The 18569-nt window shown below is 32.8% G+C and overlaps 1 protein-coding gene and 1 long non-coding RNA gene across 3 annotated transcripts in view; one reads left to right on the top strand and one right to left on the bottom strand.

Annotated features, from left to right (window-relative positions):
* Positions 1 to 546: 546 nt before the first annotated feature.
* Positions 547 to 18569, bottom strand: part of LOC140434170 (uncharacterized) — a 32692-nt gene continuing 14669 nt past the window's right edge. Inside the window, exon 6 of one of the 2 annotated variants that reach the window (XM_072522237.1) lies at positions 547 to 2684. In XM_072522237.1, the coding sequence (XP_072378338.1) occupies positions 2575 to 2684 (110 nt within the window). In that variant the 3' untranslated portion in view covers positions 547 to 2574. Of the gene's footprint in view, positions 2685 to 10626; positions 12203 to 18569 lie in introns of those variants that run through there. The other variant, XM_072522236.1, reaches the window with a different exon arrangement.
* On the top strand, positions 3788 to 9343 carry LOC140434171 (uncharacterized). The gene is made up of 2 exons (XR_011950024.1): positions 3788 to 4055; positions 4985 to 9343. It is a non-coding gene; the product is annotated as an uncharacterized lncRNA (long non-coding RNA).

Here is an 18569-nt window from a genome sequence, read left to right as displayed (position 1 = left end):
AGCTACTTAGTCAAAAGACGACTGTTTAATAACCATTAGGTAACAAATTCCCCTGATCATGTTTCTAAAACATACAGAAAACACTATACGTACTCAACTCAACAGGTTATTTCGCCGTTTCTATTTCTGCACAGATTAGTTTTTGGTTATACCCTTGTTTTGTCTGTTTAATAAAATATGCATTTCGTGTTTTGTCTTTTCTAAAGTTCATTTTCACGTTCATTAATTGTGTTTTGTGTTTAAGTGTTTTCTTTTTTTCCTTTTGTTTTTAAATACTATTTTTCTTTCTCTAGTTTGTCTAATCAAATATATTCTAGTTGCTTCATTTCGTTTTTCAATTGCCGCCTTACACTCATCATCAAACCATTGGTAATTTTTTCTTTCTTTAGTTCCTAGCATCGATTTTGCTCCAGTTCTACTTACTGATCTTCAAATCATTTTCTTCATAGTAAGTCAGTTTCCTCTTTATTTCTTCTTCAAATTTCTTTTGAGTTTCGGGTATAAAAATAAAATTATAAAAATATAGAATTAAAATAAAAATCCAACTACAAGAATATTAGTTTTTATTATACAAAAATAGTTAAACAACTTACTAAATTACATTGTAACCAACATTGTTCTCAATTAAATGATTTCTGTTCCAGCCAGAACCGAAGTATACATAGAAGAATGAAGGAACGCGACATCTGGTGAGACAAATATTTTTTAAACTTCATAGTCACAAAATAAACAATAGATGCCATGAATATCAATACGTCAAAAATAATCATTTTGATCTCAAAACCAGAAGATATTGAAAATATAATCTTCACTTACGTCTTAAATGTGCAAAGCTAAAATATAGAGAATTATTCATATTATTTATATATAGAGAATATATTATTTAAATACTACTAATAGTCCAGTCTACCAAGGTAAAAATGGGGTATAATCTCAATTTCTTTGAATCGATTTTTATAAAAATTTGGAGATAAGATCTACTTACCCACTACTCCAAAATCGACCCTATGCCGATAGGTGCTTATTGTTTTTAAGGGTGTAAACTATCACTTTTTTCAAAAAACCGATAAAAGTAGAAAATGAAGCATGTAATAATTTGAAAAAAATTGTACGTCTAGAATTAAGGTTTTTTGATGCTTCAATATACTATTTATCATTTTTCAACACTTTTTCGACTTACTTCATCCCTTATAAAGCACCCCCTGTCAATATAGATATGAAAAAAAAGTGTAATGGCCTTCTATGACATTCTTCTTCTTATACTCGTAGTGCCTATCCGTTTCGGATGTTGGCGACCATTATGGCAATCTGTATTTTGCAAACTGCTACTCTGAAAAGATTTGTGGTTGTTGTGTTAAACCACGTAAGTGATTTTTCAACCAGGAAATCCTTCGCCTTCCTGGTCCACGTTTTCCTTCTACTTTTGCTTGTAGTATTCTTCTCTGATCTTATTAAAGGTTTCACATATATTCTGGAGTGATTCTTCTGGATCATACGTTTGCTCCATGTTACTTAGCTTTTCTGAAAGAATCCGTGCGACTGTCGCCTTTGTTTCCTTGTCTTTTAATCTGAATTTTACACTTTTATGTCATTATTCCCTAGCTACTGTTAAAATTTCAATAAAATCGATGCGTCTTCAAGGAAACCGGAAGTGAAAACCTTGATAAACTGGACTATAAATCTACTCAGACTTACTATTTATAATGTTTTGAAAAATACGAATACCATTAGACATATAACGCAAGATACACTGATCGTTGCAATGCCAATAATCGACTACGTGACCTAAAAGACCAATGACAAGGGCACGTGGTCGTGAAACCCGGCCCATTAGACAGAGATGCACGGACTGCTTTATGTCAGTTTTTCTGTGACACTGGGGGAATGGGCTGGTATTGCAACGATCAGTATATCTTGTATTATTTGTCTATGATGAAGACTACAATGATTGATTCAATAATTGCATAATTGATTCAAATGCCAAATATTTAAGGTAAATGTATGACTTTATTGATTATAAGTTATAGTAAAATTATACGCTAGGAATATATAAAAAGGGTTCCAACCTTAAGTCTTCAGATGTCCAAATCAGAATCAAATTTTAGATCCGATTTAGAATATAAAAACGACAAGCTAAACTAATTCAACGGCTTCAAATGACGTCACCGTATCTGTGCCACAGATAAAACTTGGATTACTTTATAAAATAGCAGTTATATAATATCTATTATATAGATACAATGCTCTATCATGAGTCACTCAATTAAGATATACGTATATGATATATCTATATCATATGATAAATTGAATAATTTGTGATATTGACACTCTGGCATCTTTTATAAAAAACATACAATCCAATTCAAGAATTATTAGGTTAGATACATAAAAAATTAACATATTACACAATTCTTGCGAAGTTCCTCAAGCAGTGTACACATCGCTTACCTTCAAACGTCTATAAATAATTAGTAATGTATACCATCTAAATGGCAACCCGGTCCTGGTCACACTCATCCTGCACCCAATTGGTAAAAGTCTTTAGGTATCTCCATCTACCGTATCACATTAATTCTAGCCCACCTTCTTTGAAGGAAAAGAATTGTTATTGTTAGATTTAGATTGTTTGGAGTTTTGGGATCTACGTTGCCCTGCTGAATGTGAGTAGCCTCTGCGGTGATAGTCTGTAGATAAAACAATATTAATATCTCATATTCTATCCGATTAACAGTAAAAATTAAGTTAAATTTTCTGTATTTATTTGTGTGGAGTCATAGACCAAACAAATTGTCTCAATTTTAATTAAAAAAAATGTTATTTCATAAAAAAAGTTTTATGATAAAAACTGGTAGGTAGGCATCTAAAGTACAAAATAAAAATAAATTAAACAGCTGAAAAGTTTCGTGTTGATTTGAAAGTATTAAAAGGGAAGGATTTTTTTTTTAATTTCAGACGGAAACATAATATCAAAAAATTTATATTTCTAAATTTTTTTAACACAACCGAGAATCGAAAGACACAACATCGAAAAAATACGTTTTTCTTTATTTTTTTTTTTCGGTAATTTTGAGATTATGTAAATGTTATATAACAAAAATAGTAGATTTTGATATTATCTACAACTTTAGCACTTGAAAATTTTTGATACAATGTTAATTTGGCCGAAAATTAAAAAAAAAACTTTTTCATCTCGTTTTAACCCTCCCCTCACCCAAATCACCCACGGAACTTTTCAGCTATTTGATCTATGTTTATTTTGTGTATTATATCTCCACCTACCACTTTTTTTTTCTAATTTGCCTGGTCTATCATAGTTAATGGTTTTTTAATAGCACTATTCAAACAGTAATATACACCCAGTGACTTTTTTGAGGCTTTTGGGTAGAGTATGGGCCACCCAAACCAGACAGACACACTGCGCATGCGTCGACACAGGCCCAAACATAGCGCCAATGTCGGTAAGCATTGGATCTGCAATACCGGCCAACGCGTAACTTAGCATGTTTCAGAACCTTTAGTCATGACCGAAACCATATGCAATGACGTTATGGCGTCAACTTGTCATCTTTTTTCAATTCTTCTTTTAATTTCTATTAACCATTCATTCTCACAATATATTTTTTATTTAAATTTTTTAAATTACCTACTGTCCGATCTCCGTTTTTACACCCTAATGTTTGATTTAAAATTAGGGTGCTTTAGAGGTATTAAATCAAAATAAGAGAAAAAAACACCACATTTTTTAATTTTACACCAAAAAAATCAGTGTATTTGGGACATAAAAAGCTAAGTTTTAACCAAATTTCGTGAAAAAAAATTTTTTTTGGAAATCAAAAATTAAAAACCCAAAAATCGGTTAATTCAATTTTTCGCATAAATTTTGACGTTCTGTGAAAAATGTGTAAATAAAAAAGTTGTACCTTTTTATTGCCTACAACTTTTCTATTTAACTTTTTTCCATTTTTTTTTTAATCACAAATTATCGGCCCTGAATTAAGAGCAGATAACGATATCGAAACAGTACCACGCCAACAACTTTTCAATCAACGTACTAGGTAGTAGAGGTGTGCTTATTAGTTCTTTTGGACGAACTAGTTCAAGAGAACTATTCCACAAAAATGAACTAGTTCAGTGAACTAGTTCGCGAAAGAACTATTTATAAGACCGAAATCGAACCCTAACATAACTGGTTGCCAGATTTTCGTCTCATCATCACACAAGCTCGCGCCGGCCGCCCGTTTTCTTCGGTTTTCGGTCAGTCTTTCACTACTGTACAAGTAGTTCAGGTTTGGAACCATTTCTTTCCATCGTATGTTTAGGTTTAAATGTTTTAAATTTATTTCTCAAATGTTTTGCAAATAACATTTTTTTATTTGCAAAAAATTATTATGATTTGTTTTTTATTAACCGTTTTAAATATAAATATGGTTCACGTATGATTTATTTTTATATTCACGTATATTTAAACTCATGGGTATCTATAATTAGGTTATTTCTAAAAGAATCTTTACAAAAAAATCAGTGTATTTTCTGGGAACATTAAATAACACATTTTGATTCTCACTTTTACATAAAATTATATTTTATGTAAATGCATCAATCATTTTAACCACAACTAAAAATTTTTATTTCAAAATTACAATACGAGAAACAACACAGCATGCATGGGCAGAAGATCCGAACCATTATGACATTAAGATAAGACTGTTTATGTTATTGTCACATTCATAAGAATTATTATCTGTTATCTGAGGCTAATCGGCATTTCTTTTTTTAAACTAGTCAGTCCATGCCATTCACAAAATAATAAATATATGATCTCATTCATTCATTATTTTCTTCTTTAGAAGTTGAGACACAATTTATAATGCAAATCGTTCGCAGTGAACTAGTTCCATGAAAATTAATGAACTAGTTCAATTAGTTCTGTTGAAAGAATCGTTCATTTGAACTATTTTGATGGTGAACTACACATCTCTACAAGGTAGTGAAGTGAATAGTGATCAGTTAGTAGTGTCTGGGGTCTCGGGAGACTGAGACCTCGGAAGCCCTGAAGAAGACATCAGAGAGGATGTCGAAAGCTCGGCGCAATGATAATCAACGCGGTTCAACCCGGAAGACTGGCGAGTTTAATATTAAACATTATATGTAATATACGTCTCACGTCGTTTAATTTGATGTGTCATGCTAGTACATATTAGGTTAGTTGTTTATTTTGTGATCAGTCAGAGTGTGCCCTTTTGGTCTCTGTAGTATGTAGGTTTAGTCTCTTTGTTTGTTTTTTCGCTAGATTATTCTATTCGCCATATTTATATCCTACCCTTTTATTTGCTATGTCGCATGTTAGGATTCGATCAGTTGTTTATTTTGTACTCAGCCTGAGGCTTTCTATAAGTCAATAAATCAAAATTTGTGTTATGGTAAATCTATTTTTATTCATAGTGCCTTATAATATCTCTTATGTCGCTATACGTTCATTACTAATGAAGATACTGTGTAGCGCCCGTTTGGTAGTGGTCTTGTTTGTTTTTTATCTGAATATATTCGTTATATCCTCCCCTTTCATTTGTTATGTCGCATGTTAGGATTCGATCAGTTATTTATTTTTTATTTAGCCAGAGGCCTTCTTTAAGTCAATAAATCAAAATTTGTCTTATAGTAAATCTATTTGTATTCATAATACCATATGATATCTCATATGTCACTATACGTTCATTATTAATGCAGATACTGTGTAGTAACCTTTTGGTAGTCGCTTTGTTTGTATTTTCTTACTTAATATATTCGTTATTTTCTTTCCTTTCATTTGCTATGTCGCATGTTAGGATTCGTTCAGCTGTTTATTTTGTACTCAGCCAGAGGCCTTCATTAAGTCAAAAAATCAAAATTTGTCTAAACCATTTTTATCCATAGTGCCCTATGACATCTCGTATGTTTATCACACGTATATATTCATATAAGTTTATCTTCCCTTTCATATAACGTATCACACGCTCCAATCGGAACAATAACAAAGGAGATATGATGTAGTGCCCTCTTAACAATGCCGCAATGTGTTTTTTTTGTCTCAACATATTCGCTACGCCCTATCCTTTGCAATGATGTATCATACATCACGATCCGACGAACTATTCTACCCCCACCACAAAACCCTAAAAAAATGAACAGAATAGAATTATTTTCTTATGGGATTTTACATGGGAAATGAAGCAGAAACGGTGCCTTTTTACTTAATTTCATTTAATGGTTATTTAATTCTACGTAATTCTGTTTAACTTGATTTAATTCTATTTAGCTTTATTTAAGTTTATTTAATCTTATTTAGTTTTAATTTTATTTTATTTTGGTAAAGCGTTGACGTTTTTCAAACGTTATTTTATTTTTGTAGTAGGTGTATATTTATCTTACGCAATGACATAGAATAAATATATATTGTACGACATTGATCTTACCTTACAATTACAGTAACCTATATTTTTAGCAATTTTGCAAAAAAATTAATTACTGTGAAGTATTTCTGATTAACAATATTTGAATCATCAATTTGGAGAATGAACCAATAAATCAACCGTACCTTTTCAAGAATAAAATATGATTGAAATGTCAAATGTTAACAGTTCAGATTTCTTTCCTAGGTGTCGTCGTTACTTTACTGGACAAACGGTGTGACTTGTCATCATAGCCTTTTATATAGATAAATGATTCAATATGGCGGGTAAGTGATCTTCTTTTATAGGATGAGTACAAATAACGAAATTTTAATTACTCTTGTACACCGCATGTGTTCTGTGGGCGGTGCCCACACCATAATTACAAAACTCGGATTTTCTCCATGTGTTTGTATTAAAACAAATCAGTTCGCTAACGTCTAATATTTAATTCAGGAGATTGGTCAACAAACAAGCAGTATATTTTAACATCGAACCCATCTAACGATAATTAAAATAAATCAAATGCTAATTTTAATAAAAATGCAGTTTACAAATACGAATAATCATTTTAGAAACCAATATTGAACTTTAGGGCTTTTATCTTTTACTATATAAATACGAAATTCATTCGATATCAAACATCTAGATGTTCTGTAATATATATCTAGCTTACGGCTAACGAAAATAGAATCTTTTGAATAAATAACTATAAAATTGGTATTCAGATTGTTTCTATTATTTCAAAACATTTATATACTGGGCGGATCCTCATCGAATTAAATTATTTTCTGCTTTATTTTAGAAAATCGTTAAAAATCACGCATGGATAAATACATTTTCTCTTAATTACCATCTAAATGTACAGGATCATTCATTCATATGCAGCAATACAGGGTGAGTTTTTAGTGCGACATTGGTAGATAATTCCATTATGGTACAGAATATTCAAAAAAGTTATTCAGAAAAACTGTAGGTAATGATATTTCAGATAACGAAAGTAAAAGCCGATGCTTTTTTAAAACGCGATGACAATGCACTACCTACTCGTATGTTTAATTTCAAAGCTTTCTTTGCGCCAGGCTGATAAAACGTAAAAATGTGAGGAAAAGCATAAAAATTTTTTTGTGATGCGGAACATTACCCCAAAATTTGTGATTAAGTTTCAGCTGGGGCAATTTTAACATGCTTATCCTGCTATGCCCTTTAGAAGTTATGTGAAAAAAGTGTAAATACAAAAGTTGTAGATCTCTTTATTACCTATAACTTGCTACTTAACTTTTTTTCCATTGGACGTTCCATTGGTAGTTTCGCAGGAAATAATGATAATCCGTTTTTATCCTTAAAAACTTACCCCCTTCCATTTCCCGACCTCAAATCGCCCGTAAATTATGTTTCCTTTATTGTTTGTTATATTTTCTTCCTCATACATACGGTTACCATTTAATATAATACTTTACCTCTAACTACCACGCTCGCTGTAATTATTTAAAAACGTATTATACGAAAAAATTACAAACGCTAGTTTAGAGCCTTTATTATTACCACCAGTTTACATTGATTAAGTAACGCATTTACATATTTAAAATTGTTTTAAACCATTATAAACTAATCTAATTTTATGTTTTATTATTATTAGTTTAGAATACAATATGTAAGCTTACATTAATACTACTTAATAATTATTAAATATTTTATCTAATCTAATATTATAACCTTTTACGAGAGAAGATTTACCCAAACACACAAATTTCTACTTTCAAGTTTCTCTGCTAATAGCATCAAAATTATTAATATTAAATTAAGGGCAAGTGTATATGCTGTCATTTTAATATTTTTAAGAGGAAATCCCACATGGTTAATTACATGAAATCTTATAATTTAATTTATACCTTTAAAGAGAAGTTTGTTAACGGAAGTTTCATATATATGGAATCAAATTTAAGTTCAATATCCAGTATTTAAGTTGTGTTCAGTATTGTTGGACATTTTTTTATCACAAATGACTTATGTAGAAACTCTCCTTAGCCGTTTCCTCATTACTGAGTGTCGTAAGTTCCTACCATACAAGCAACTATCCCTTTCCATCGGTTTCTACCATGGGCTGTTCTCATGGATTCAGAGAATGTCTAGCCACTAGCTTTTTGCACTTGATCTATCCATCGAGTGCTGAGAGATGATCAGTAACTCCTATCTGGTATAGAATTTCCCACAAAACTTTCTAGTTTACACAGTCCAATGCTTTCTGATAATCCAGAAAGTAGAGATCACAGGAATTTGGAAATCTCAAGCTTTTTCAATCAGCTGGTTATTGTGGTCTTTGTCTATCCAGGTATGTCTGCAAGACACATTTGATGACTCTCAATGGAATTTTACTTCGGCGTGAAATTAATGAAATGACAAATCATGAAGCCATATGCCGATTCTCAATATCTGATTGCACAGTTTCTACATTCATTGGAGACTTGTTATCCAAATTCTGTAAAAGTTCGGCTATGATGTCATCGCAAACAGGGGATTTATTTGTTTTATGGAGTTTTATGGCTTTATCATACCTTATGATACCTAGTTCTAGGTTTGTTGGTGTAATTTCTAGTACTATGATATGATTAATGTTAGACGGTTCCCCTTTTAAAGAGTTCTGTGTCCAAGTTTCCAGAACTGTGTCCATATCACTTGCCTACATTCCGTTCTTACATACCAGAAGCCCAAGCAAGCAATTTCACTTTCTGGAAGAGATTTCTTGTTTCATTTCGATGTATTTAGATTTTCATTTTCATTAGAAACATATTCATCTTTATCTTTACGAGATCTTCGTTGAATTTCTCTGGATCAAGTTTTATAAGCATTTAAATCATGCCTCCCTCAGCAAACCTCTCCATTCATTACGGCCTGTACTCATTCTCCTCCACTTATTCTTTGAATAAAAACTGTTAACTTATAAAAGGCTTTTGAATACAGATCATGTTTGCTGCTTTTCATAAGAGTAGTTTAAAAGTAAAAACTTGTGTTGCGATTATTTTTGTCAAACTTTACGCGATATGAATCTTTTTTGAAGGGTTTTTAGTGTTTACACGATAATATAAAACAGTATTTATACGTACGTTTACAGTTTATTAATTAGTGCCAAAGTTGAGATTAAATTTTGGGTTGAGTTAAATTTATTACTAATTTTTAATTGACTGAGTTTCAAGAAAAATAGACACAATTTAAGATGAGGGAAAGAAATCTTCTATTTCCTTCTTCTATTGTGAAGTTTATCATGGTTGAAATCTATCACCTCGGTCTCTTCTTCGTTTGTTCAATTTGAGCTTGTTAACCGTGAATTAAAGTAAGATGTGACGGTAGCGGATATATAACGGTTTGGCGTCATATAACAATCTAGCATAAAATTTTGTAACTGAGAATATCAGTTCAGTTTGGCTTGTTTCTTCTTCTGATCAAATTAGCTAGGTAGTGTGGTATGCAACAAAATTTTCTAAAAATTTGCAATATTGCAGGAAACTTTTAATTAATCCAAGTATCTTGGAAAACACAAATCTTTTAATCTCCGTTAAAATGTTAAAAAAGCATGTTGATTAAATTTCCAACATGGTTCAGACGTATAAAACACAAAAAGGAGAAAACTGTAAATGCCCAATTCGAATTACAAAATATATCAACACAGTTTAATTAATCAATAGCTATCACGACAGTTTTCGAGACGACGCTTTGTAATATTAAAAATTACACTATGAAAAAAAAAAGAATACACAAACACAGAAGATATAACTAATAACCAATATTTCCAATTTTTAAATTAATTGTTACGTCCACTACTACATTGTAATTTAAGGTTATATTAGGTTAGCATCATAGACATATAATACAAATAGACTGAGTGCTGCAACACAGTGCGATAAAGAAAACTGACGCAAGGCAGTCTCAAAGGGACCGTTTTGCGTCAGTGTTCTCTGTCACACCGGGAGAATGTGTTTGTACTGCATCAGTCAGTCTTTTTTGTATTATATGTCTATGATTAAACTTTTAGTTTATTGTGTTTGGCGGTTATTTTAAATCAACGTTTTTTCTTCGGAGAAATTTAGATTTTTTTGGTATGCAGTTCCGTCTTCAAATCTTCTCTATTTGTGCTGGATATAACAGTGTGTTTGCGCCGTTTAGACGATAATTTCAAATCAAAAAAGTATAAAGAATACGCTCAGTTTACAATCTATATTATTAATGTTTAGTACAAAGGTCACATTTAAATATAAAATTAAACATTAAATACATTTAAGGAAAAGTATGAGTTATTACAGAGTTCCCATTAAAAAACCAGTTTATTAAACAGTAGAATAATATTTCGATATATACCAAGTGCTATATTCCGTTTGAAAATTATTTGATATGAAAAAAAAATTCATACTGATTGATATGATTTATAGCAGTTTTTATGACACTCCAACGTAATGTTATGAACCACCGGCGAAGAATTGCAAAATTATTTGAAACTGTGTCTAAAGTTATAGTAATTTTGAATTAATGTGCGAAAACTGTCGCTACGGCATTTTTGCCGGAAGGATCATTTTAGATTGTTCCGTCGCCAATTACATATTTAACCCTGTTTTAGAGGGTACACGTAAACTCATCACTAATTAGCATAAATTCACTCGTAGACAGTACAAACTGACCATCGCAATAAAACCAGGATTTTAAAATAGACCTAGACAGATTTGCAAACTGTTCGCTGGCCTACATGCATCCCGTGACAAGTAAACGCCATAAAATGCTTGCAAGTTTGCAAATCTGAAACAATAATCCAAATTCGGATATATTAAATACAAGAGTTACGTTGTATTTTGTTTGGGAATTCCACATAATTCCTTGTTTCCACTGATTCCTTCAACATGGGCAGTCAACTATCATTGAGTATGTTCTGAGCCAACTCGGACGAAAAATTAAATAAAAAAATTGAGGAGTAGATGCGTTCTTGCGCAACCCCACGTTCGACGTAGGATGACGTGCGAGGTATCGTTGAAAAATGGATGAAAAATGGGTTTATAAAGTCCCGCCCACTGACGCCCACATCGTTATCAGCATCAAGTCAGCGTTCAGTTAGCGTTTTCAGTGGTGGGGCTTCAACCTCATTTTTCATCCCCTTTTCAACAATACCTCGCACGTCATCCAATAAAAATATATTCGCTACTACTTGTTATCCATACAGGATGAGCTTCAGCTTCACGTCATTTATCAAACACCCAACTATACTCGATTTGTGATAGACTGGCTACCAAAAAGCCAAGTTATGAAACCGGAGAGTTTACCATAAAACAATCAGTAAAACGAATAATCTACTTAAACGTAAGTAAACTCGAAAAAGTGATCTTGTTGAACGGGTGAACACGAAACCGTTCAAAATTTATTTAATACCTTGTGTATTGTTATTTAGTCGTTTAAAAACATCATTTACGAACTATGGTAATTAAAAATTTTCTCATTGCCTTCCAGCTTCGAATTTGACGAGTTCTATATTTGCGCTCAGTATAAAATAATTATTATACCAGTAAAATGTATCGATACATTCGAAGTATAAAGAGTCTACTTAAAATCTAAAGATTAATTTTAAAGTTTTTATGGGAACTCTGCTCCAACTTGAGATACTTTTTATTTTAAAGGTCTGGAGTAGGGAGAAGCTTTATAACGAGACAGCTCCCCACCTCTTGACGATGATGGTGACGGCATTTTAGGATATGAAGAACTCGATGACTTAGGCTTCCAAGAACGAGATGCAGCTTCTGTAGAGGAGATAGTTTTAAACAGTATAATTTATAATTATTATTAATAATTCTAATTATATTTTATTATTATTCATTATTATATTTTATTGTTTTTATTATTGTTGTTATAAAATTAAGATTATTATTAGAATTATTAAGTTATTTTCTTTTAATATACCAATAATATCAGTTTATACAAATATTCGAGTGTTTATTTCGTAGTAATTATAGTTCATTTCCAGCAAGATATTGTTAATATCAGTTTTATTTATAAAAAAGTCTTTTTTGTAATACGCACAGTATATAACATTTTAGCAGTTATCTTGCTAAAGAGACTACCAATGCGGATTTCGTGCTGGAAGGTCAACGATAGATAAAATACTTACGATCCGATAAATATTAGAAATATACTCGGAATTCACCCGAGCTGTGCACCAAATAAATTGACTGAGTCGTATGCCTGTTTGAAGTCTACAAACACGTTGTGAATATCAATGTCATGTTCCCATGATTTACTCAAGATTTGTTTGACTGTAAATATTTGATCCAGTGTCGATGTTCCCCGTCGGAAGCCCGTCTGATACTCTCCAATAATATTTTCTGCTAGTGGTTGGAGCCGCTGGTTTATAATATACGTAAGGACTTTATATGCTGTTTGTCTTCTTTTTTATAGATCGGGAATACTATACTTTTCTTCCAGTCGTCGGGTATTTTCTCTTCTTGCCATATGTCTTTGATGAGGGAGTGGATGTGACTTGCTAGGTGGTCGCCACCTACCTTATACAATTCTGCTGGTAATTCGTCAACTCCGGGGGCTTTATTGTTTTTCTGGGACTTAATCATCAGAGTGCTCATATAGGATCAAATCACAACTCAGGAGTGACCAAAATTAGGCTCAAAATGGAAATAATAAAACGAAGAACAGATGCACAAATCGATACCAAGTAAATTAAGGAACCCACTCATAAGACAATGTTAAAGAACGAATTCTGTTAAACACTGAAACAGGTACAAAATAGTTATTAATAAAGACAGAAATAGATAAAAGTCAAAAAGAAATTTTGACACCAACCATATACAAAAAGAAACAATGAATGACGGAGAATGGTCTGTGAATGTCTGGGAATGTGAAGGTCTTTGTTATATCGGATCCTCTCATCATCAGTTGGCGCTACAGCCCTTCGTGAGCCTTGGCCTGCTTCAAAACATTCTTCCATCCTTCCCTTCGAGTGTCTGTCTTCTCCAGCCCCTCACTCCAATCTCCCTCAGATCTTCCTGTACATCGTCCAGATATCTGAGTTTAGGTCGGCCTCTTCTTCTTCTTCCGACCGGCCTGTTTAGCATAGTTATTTTAGTGGGATCACTCTCATCCATCCGCATAACGTGGCCCACCCACCTTAGGCGGTTTATTTTGATGGTCTTCACAATATCTGCATCACCAAAAAGTCTATAGAGTTCAAAGTTATATCGCCTTCTCCACAGACCCTGTTCATTTACTCCGCCATATATGGTCCTCAATACTTTTCTTTCAAAGACTCGCAGTAACTCTTCATCTCGAGTCGTCATTGCCCATGTTTCCGATCCGTATGTGAGCACTGGGCATATTATTGTTTTTATAAAGTTTGCACTTTGTTGCTATTGACATACTTCTCGCCCTTAGTTGAGGGCCCAGGCCAAAATAACAGCGGTTAGCCACGCATATTCTTTTTTTTATCTCGTTGGATGTGTTATTTTTGTAGTCTACCAGTGATCCTAAGTAGCAGAATTCTTCTACCATTTCTATCGTTTCGTGTTGCACCTCTAAGTTATTTTGTTGAATTCCTGATATGGCCGGCATATATTTAGTTTTCTGGATGTTAATCAGAAGTCCGATGTTTTCTGCGGCATTTTTGATACGTGTGAAAGCCTCCACTGCTTCATTTTGGGTTCTTCCAATTATGACGATATCATCAGCGTATGCCATAATTTGTATACTACGGGTATATATCGTACCTTTTAAGTTTATTCCCGAATCTCTCATAACTTTTTCTAACTCTAGGTTGAACAGCGTGCATGATAGCGCATCTCCCTGGCGCAGTCGTCTGTTGGTTTTAAATGGTTTTGAAACATCCCCTTGTACGCGCACTTTACATTCGACTTTCATCATTGTCATTTTAATTAATTCTACCAATCCTTTTGGTATTCCTAATTCGATCATCGCCGAATATAATTGGGGCCTGTCAATAGTATCATACGCTGCCTTAAAGTCTACGAAGATGTAATGACAGTCTATGTCGTACTCCGTCGTTTCTTCTATTTGTCCGATGGATGATATGTGATCAATGGTAGATTTATTTTTCAAGAAGCGGATCGGATCCTCTACTATAAGTAAAAAACTGGACAAAGGAATAGATGATAGTCAGTTTGGGTTCAGAAAGGCACTAGGAAAGGCCTTATTTGCTTTTAATGTGAGAGTTCAAAGATACATGGATCTTAATGTGGATATGTATGTTGGTTACATTGATTTTGAAAATGCATTTTACAAGATATCCCAGATATCATATTACTGCACGTGTTCCGTGCAGTACATTCCAAACAAACAGATGATTTTTTTCTATAAATACAGACTCGGTAGTCATGCAGAATAATGCAAGAAAAAACTATAGCTCGATAGTTGTCATTTTTGAAAACTCACTCTGACCATCACTATTTCCAAACTGCTACTTTATTTTAGATATTTACATTTACTGCATTAGCTTGTTTTACAGTAAACCAAAAACAAGACTTTCTACTCTTGATATATTTCTTCGTAAGCAAAATAGACTGATATTTTTGATAAAATATATTGTAATATTATAACACACTTTTAAATTTGCTTTTTTTAATACCGATAATTTTATTTGCATCAAATATCAGGATTCGTTAATTTTAATGGGTAAGAATCACGTTTAGTATTAATTTTTTATTTTATATAATTTTCTAAACGCTTCATTCATATATTTCCATTTAAGTACAACTACTCTTCAACCCCATATAGAGAAATAGCTCTAATATATTTTAAATCATATGTGTACTTACAAGTTTAACGGTCTTAAACTGAATATACCATAGATACACTTTAAAAAGGTACAATTTGACAATTTCAATTTTAATAAAACCGAGTTTTTAAATTTAGTCACAAATTGCTAGATTTTAAAGATAAGTTTTAGGATTTTGCTGTAAATTTACATATAGGACAATATGGCCAGAACATTTTAATAAAAAACATTTCAAGAACTTCTTTACAAGGTCCCCAAATATAATCTCTTTAATTAAGAGATTCCTATCTTTAAATTTAAATGAAACAAACCGATGTTATGTCTAATGTTCACCGAGGCTTCACAGGCTGAATTTTACAAATGGCATGCATTATATGAGCTCCGAGGGCCGATGTGGTTTGTGATATATTCTCTATTCTTATGTGTAATGTAAGGAAATACAAAATATTAATAAATTCAGATTGGATTGTTTTACATGAGTTTGAGTTAAATTTAGGTCAATGATGAACGTGATACTATTAACATAATTAATAAACAAATTGTTATTGTAAATAATTAAATATTTACTAGTACCGGTCTTGCAAGCCCCATATTTAAAAGCGAAGAAATGTAAAAACAGAATACGTAGTTCATACTGCAATTCAAGTACAGTACTGTTGCCGCCTTTCTTAATGTAAGTCACGATCCGTGACCTGGAGCAATTGTAAGCGCGTTGACTTGTGTAATAAAGTTAAAGTACAATACGCCCTGATTTTCGGAAAATATCAAATTAAAACCCAGTTGGGCTAGTATAATGGTAGCCCAACGCCATAATTCCCATAGACCTGTGACTTAAGAGAACTCCACAAGAAGTTCACATCACCTACACGTGAGATGACCATATTCTCAAGCCGCTCGTACAGAATGTTCAATATGGCACGTAGCGCCGTCTTAGTGAAATCACATAGTCGTTTCAGCAGACGGTGTTTCACCAAGACGACGCCACATCACAATTAGATGATATGGTATTTACGTCATCCAATTCAGGCCAAATTCAAGCCAATTGAAGAAATAGGGAAAATAACGTCGCCAGTCCAAAATCCCACACCAAATATTAATTTTTTCGAGATGCATCACACGCTCTACGATCTTATCTATTTTGTTATCTACGAAGTCTATTTGTTGACTACCCGTTAATCCCAAAATAGGCCCCATCGCTAAAGACGATACTTCGATGAAAGTTAGGATCAATTTCCAATCGATTCAGAGCCCATTTAGAGAACTCACGTCGCTGTTTTTGATCGTTTACTTTCAACCCCTCGGTTGAATTTTTTACAGGTGCATGCCCAAGTCACGACGCAAAATTCACCAAGTTGTGTTATATGAAAGGTCCAGATCTTAGACCAGTAAAGAAAAAAAAACAGCTGAAAATCTTATACATGTTTACATACGTCGATTTTTAAATCTAATGTTCTAATTTTCTAATTGTGTCTAATGACTAATTTTACAATAAAATTTCATTATACAATGTGATACACATTAGTGATGACGTCATCGGCTCTTTTTTTAAATGTAACACCCTGTATTTTAGGTCATTTTTAGATCGATAAAAATGAGCTGATTCCAAAAAAGTATAATTCTGGGGGTCTAACGGATATAATCTGAAAGATATGCGCTTGGGTAAGTTGTTTTACTGTAGATATTTTTTAACAGAAGGGGCAAACATCAGGTTTACCCACCCCATAAAGAATTTCCTGGTGACCCACGCCTTTGGATTTGCCCTCCACATAACTGGCAGTTTTTCTCTTAAAATCATATGTGATTTAAAGGCTCTGGGATTTTCTCAATGGTACACTAGAAGAGGTTTGATTTTACAGTCGCCACTCGCATTGGCGCAAAGTAGTAAAATTAATCTATCTTTCATAGGTTTGTGACCTGGCATCGTCTTCTTCTCTGCCATTATGTAAGTCCTATTCGGCACCTTTTTCCAGAAAAGCCCTGTCTCGTCACAGTTGCTTGCTTGGAGATGTATCCTTTGGCTTCTATCAGTTCGGAAAACGTTTTGATGTAAACCTCAGCTGCTTTCACAACCGAACTTACTGCCTCACCATGCCTGATGACGGAGTGAATACCGGTCCTTTTTCTAATGTTGTCAAACCAGGCTTTAAACGAGTCTTCCAATTTATCATTTGTGGAAGTGTGTGGGATCTGCTTCAGCAAATCTTCGTAAATCGCTCGTGCCTTCTCACATATAATGCTTTGTGTTAAGGTTCCTCCTTGAAGCTGCTTCTCTATCACTCACATCATTAGTAGTTTCTTCATCTTTTCATGGAGAGAAGTCCGGAGCTTAGAAATTATTGTAACGCCCTTAGCAGGCATTATACCATTTATCACCTCCTTCCGTTTAAGTACAGTAAATATCATTGATGTGGTACGCCCGTACATAAGTCAGTTACTCGTACACCTTGCTCATGTTTTTCAATGATTTCACGTTTTAATTCAATAGACATCATCTTTTTCTTCGAACCCATGGTTATAAAAATAAATGTAATATTGTAATGTACAAAAAGCACAAAACGCGAACCCAACTTATCAACAATACTTCGAAAATTAAGAAAACAAGCAAAGCACACTGAGGTCTAAAGTAAAAATTTATTGTAAATTACACCGACATCGAGAGTGCAATATTGTTAGTATAAGAATCTGAATTTTTGTCGGATTTAACTTTCAATGACCATTTAATTTGTCGGTCCAAGTAATAGTCTTTTTATTTACAAAGCAAATTAGAAGTAGTCAAATAAGAGGTATGAATTTGAAACAAAAACCGATTCCTCGTATCTCAAATCTTGCTTTCATCTCAAAGCAAAATATCGCTCGCTCCGCGGCTCGTATCTCAAAACACTCGTGTATTAGGGCGCTCGTGTATCGAGTTACCACTGTATATATCGTTTTCTTATATCTTCATATTCTGATTTGATTTCATAATAGTTTGATTTCAGGTAAAAATTTAAGTTATGGATCATTGCGAGCATGTTGCTTAGCAACAGCTGAAAGGGTTCGAGCAGGGGTTAGTATGTGACAATTGCGGCTTGAGAAGGTAAATTTTCTATAGGGCGGATCTGTTATTATCTGGCACGCAGTTTTAAACTATTAACTATTAAGTATGTAAAAAGATTTAAAAAATAACACTTAATTAGAATTAACCACAGGAACACTCCCAAAAATGTAAATATTATTATATGATCTTATATTATGGTTTATATTATATCTTGTATTTTAATTTTATTGTGAAAATGTCTGGAAATCTAAACTAATACTAATTAGCAATAATTTAAAAGATATTAGGAGCTACTTCCTCAATACCACCTCTAACCCTTACAAAATAATAT

This window comes from Diabrotica undecimpunctata, chromosome 2, assembly GCF_040954645.1.
Source record: "Diabrotica undecimpunctata isolate CICGRU chromosome 2, icDiaUnde3, whole genome shotgun sequence".
Taxonomy (NCBI): domain Eukaryota; kingdom Metazoa; phylum Arthropoda; class Insecta; order Coleoptera; family Chrysomelidae; genus Diabrotica; species Diabrotica undecimpunctata.
This window is presented reverse-complemented; position numbering and strand designations above follow the sequence as displayed.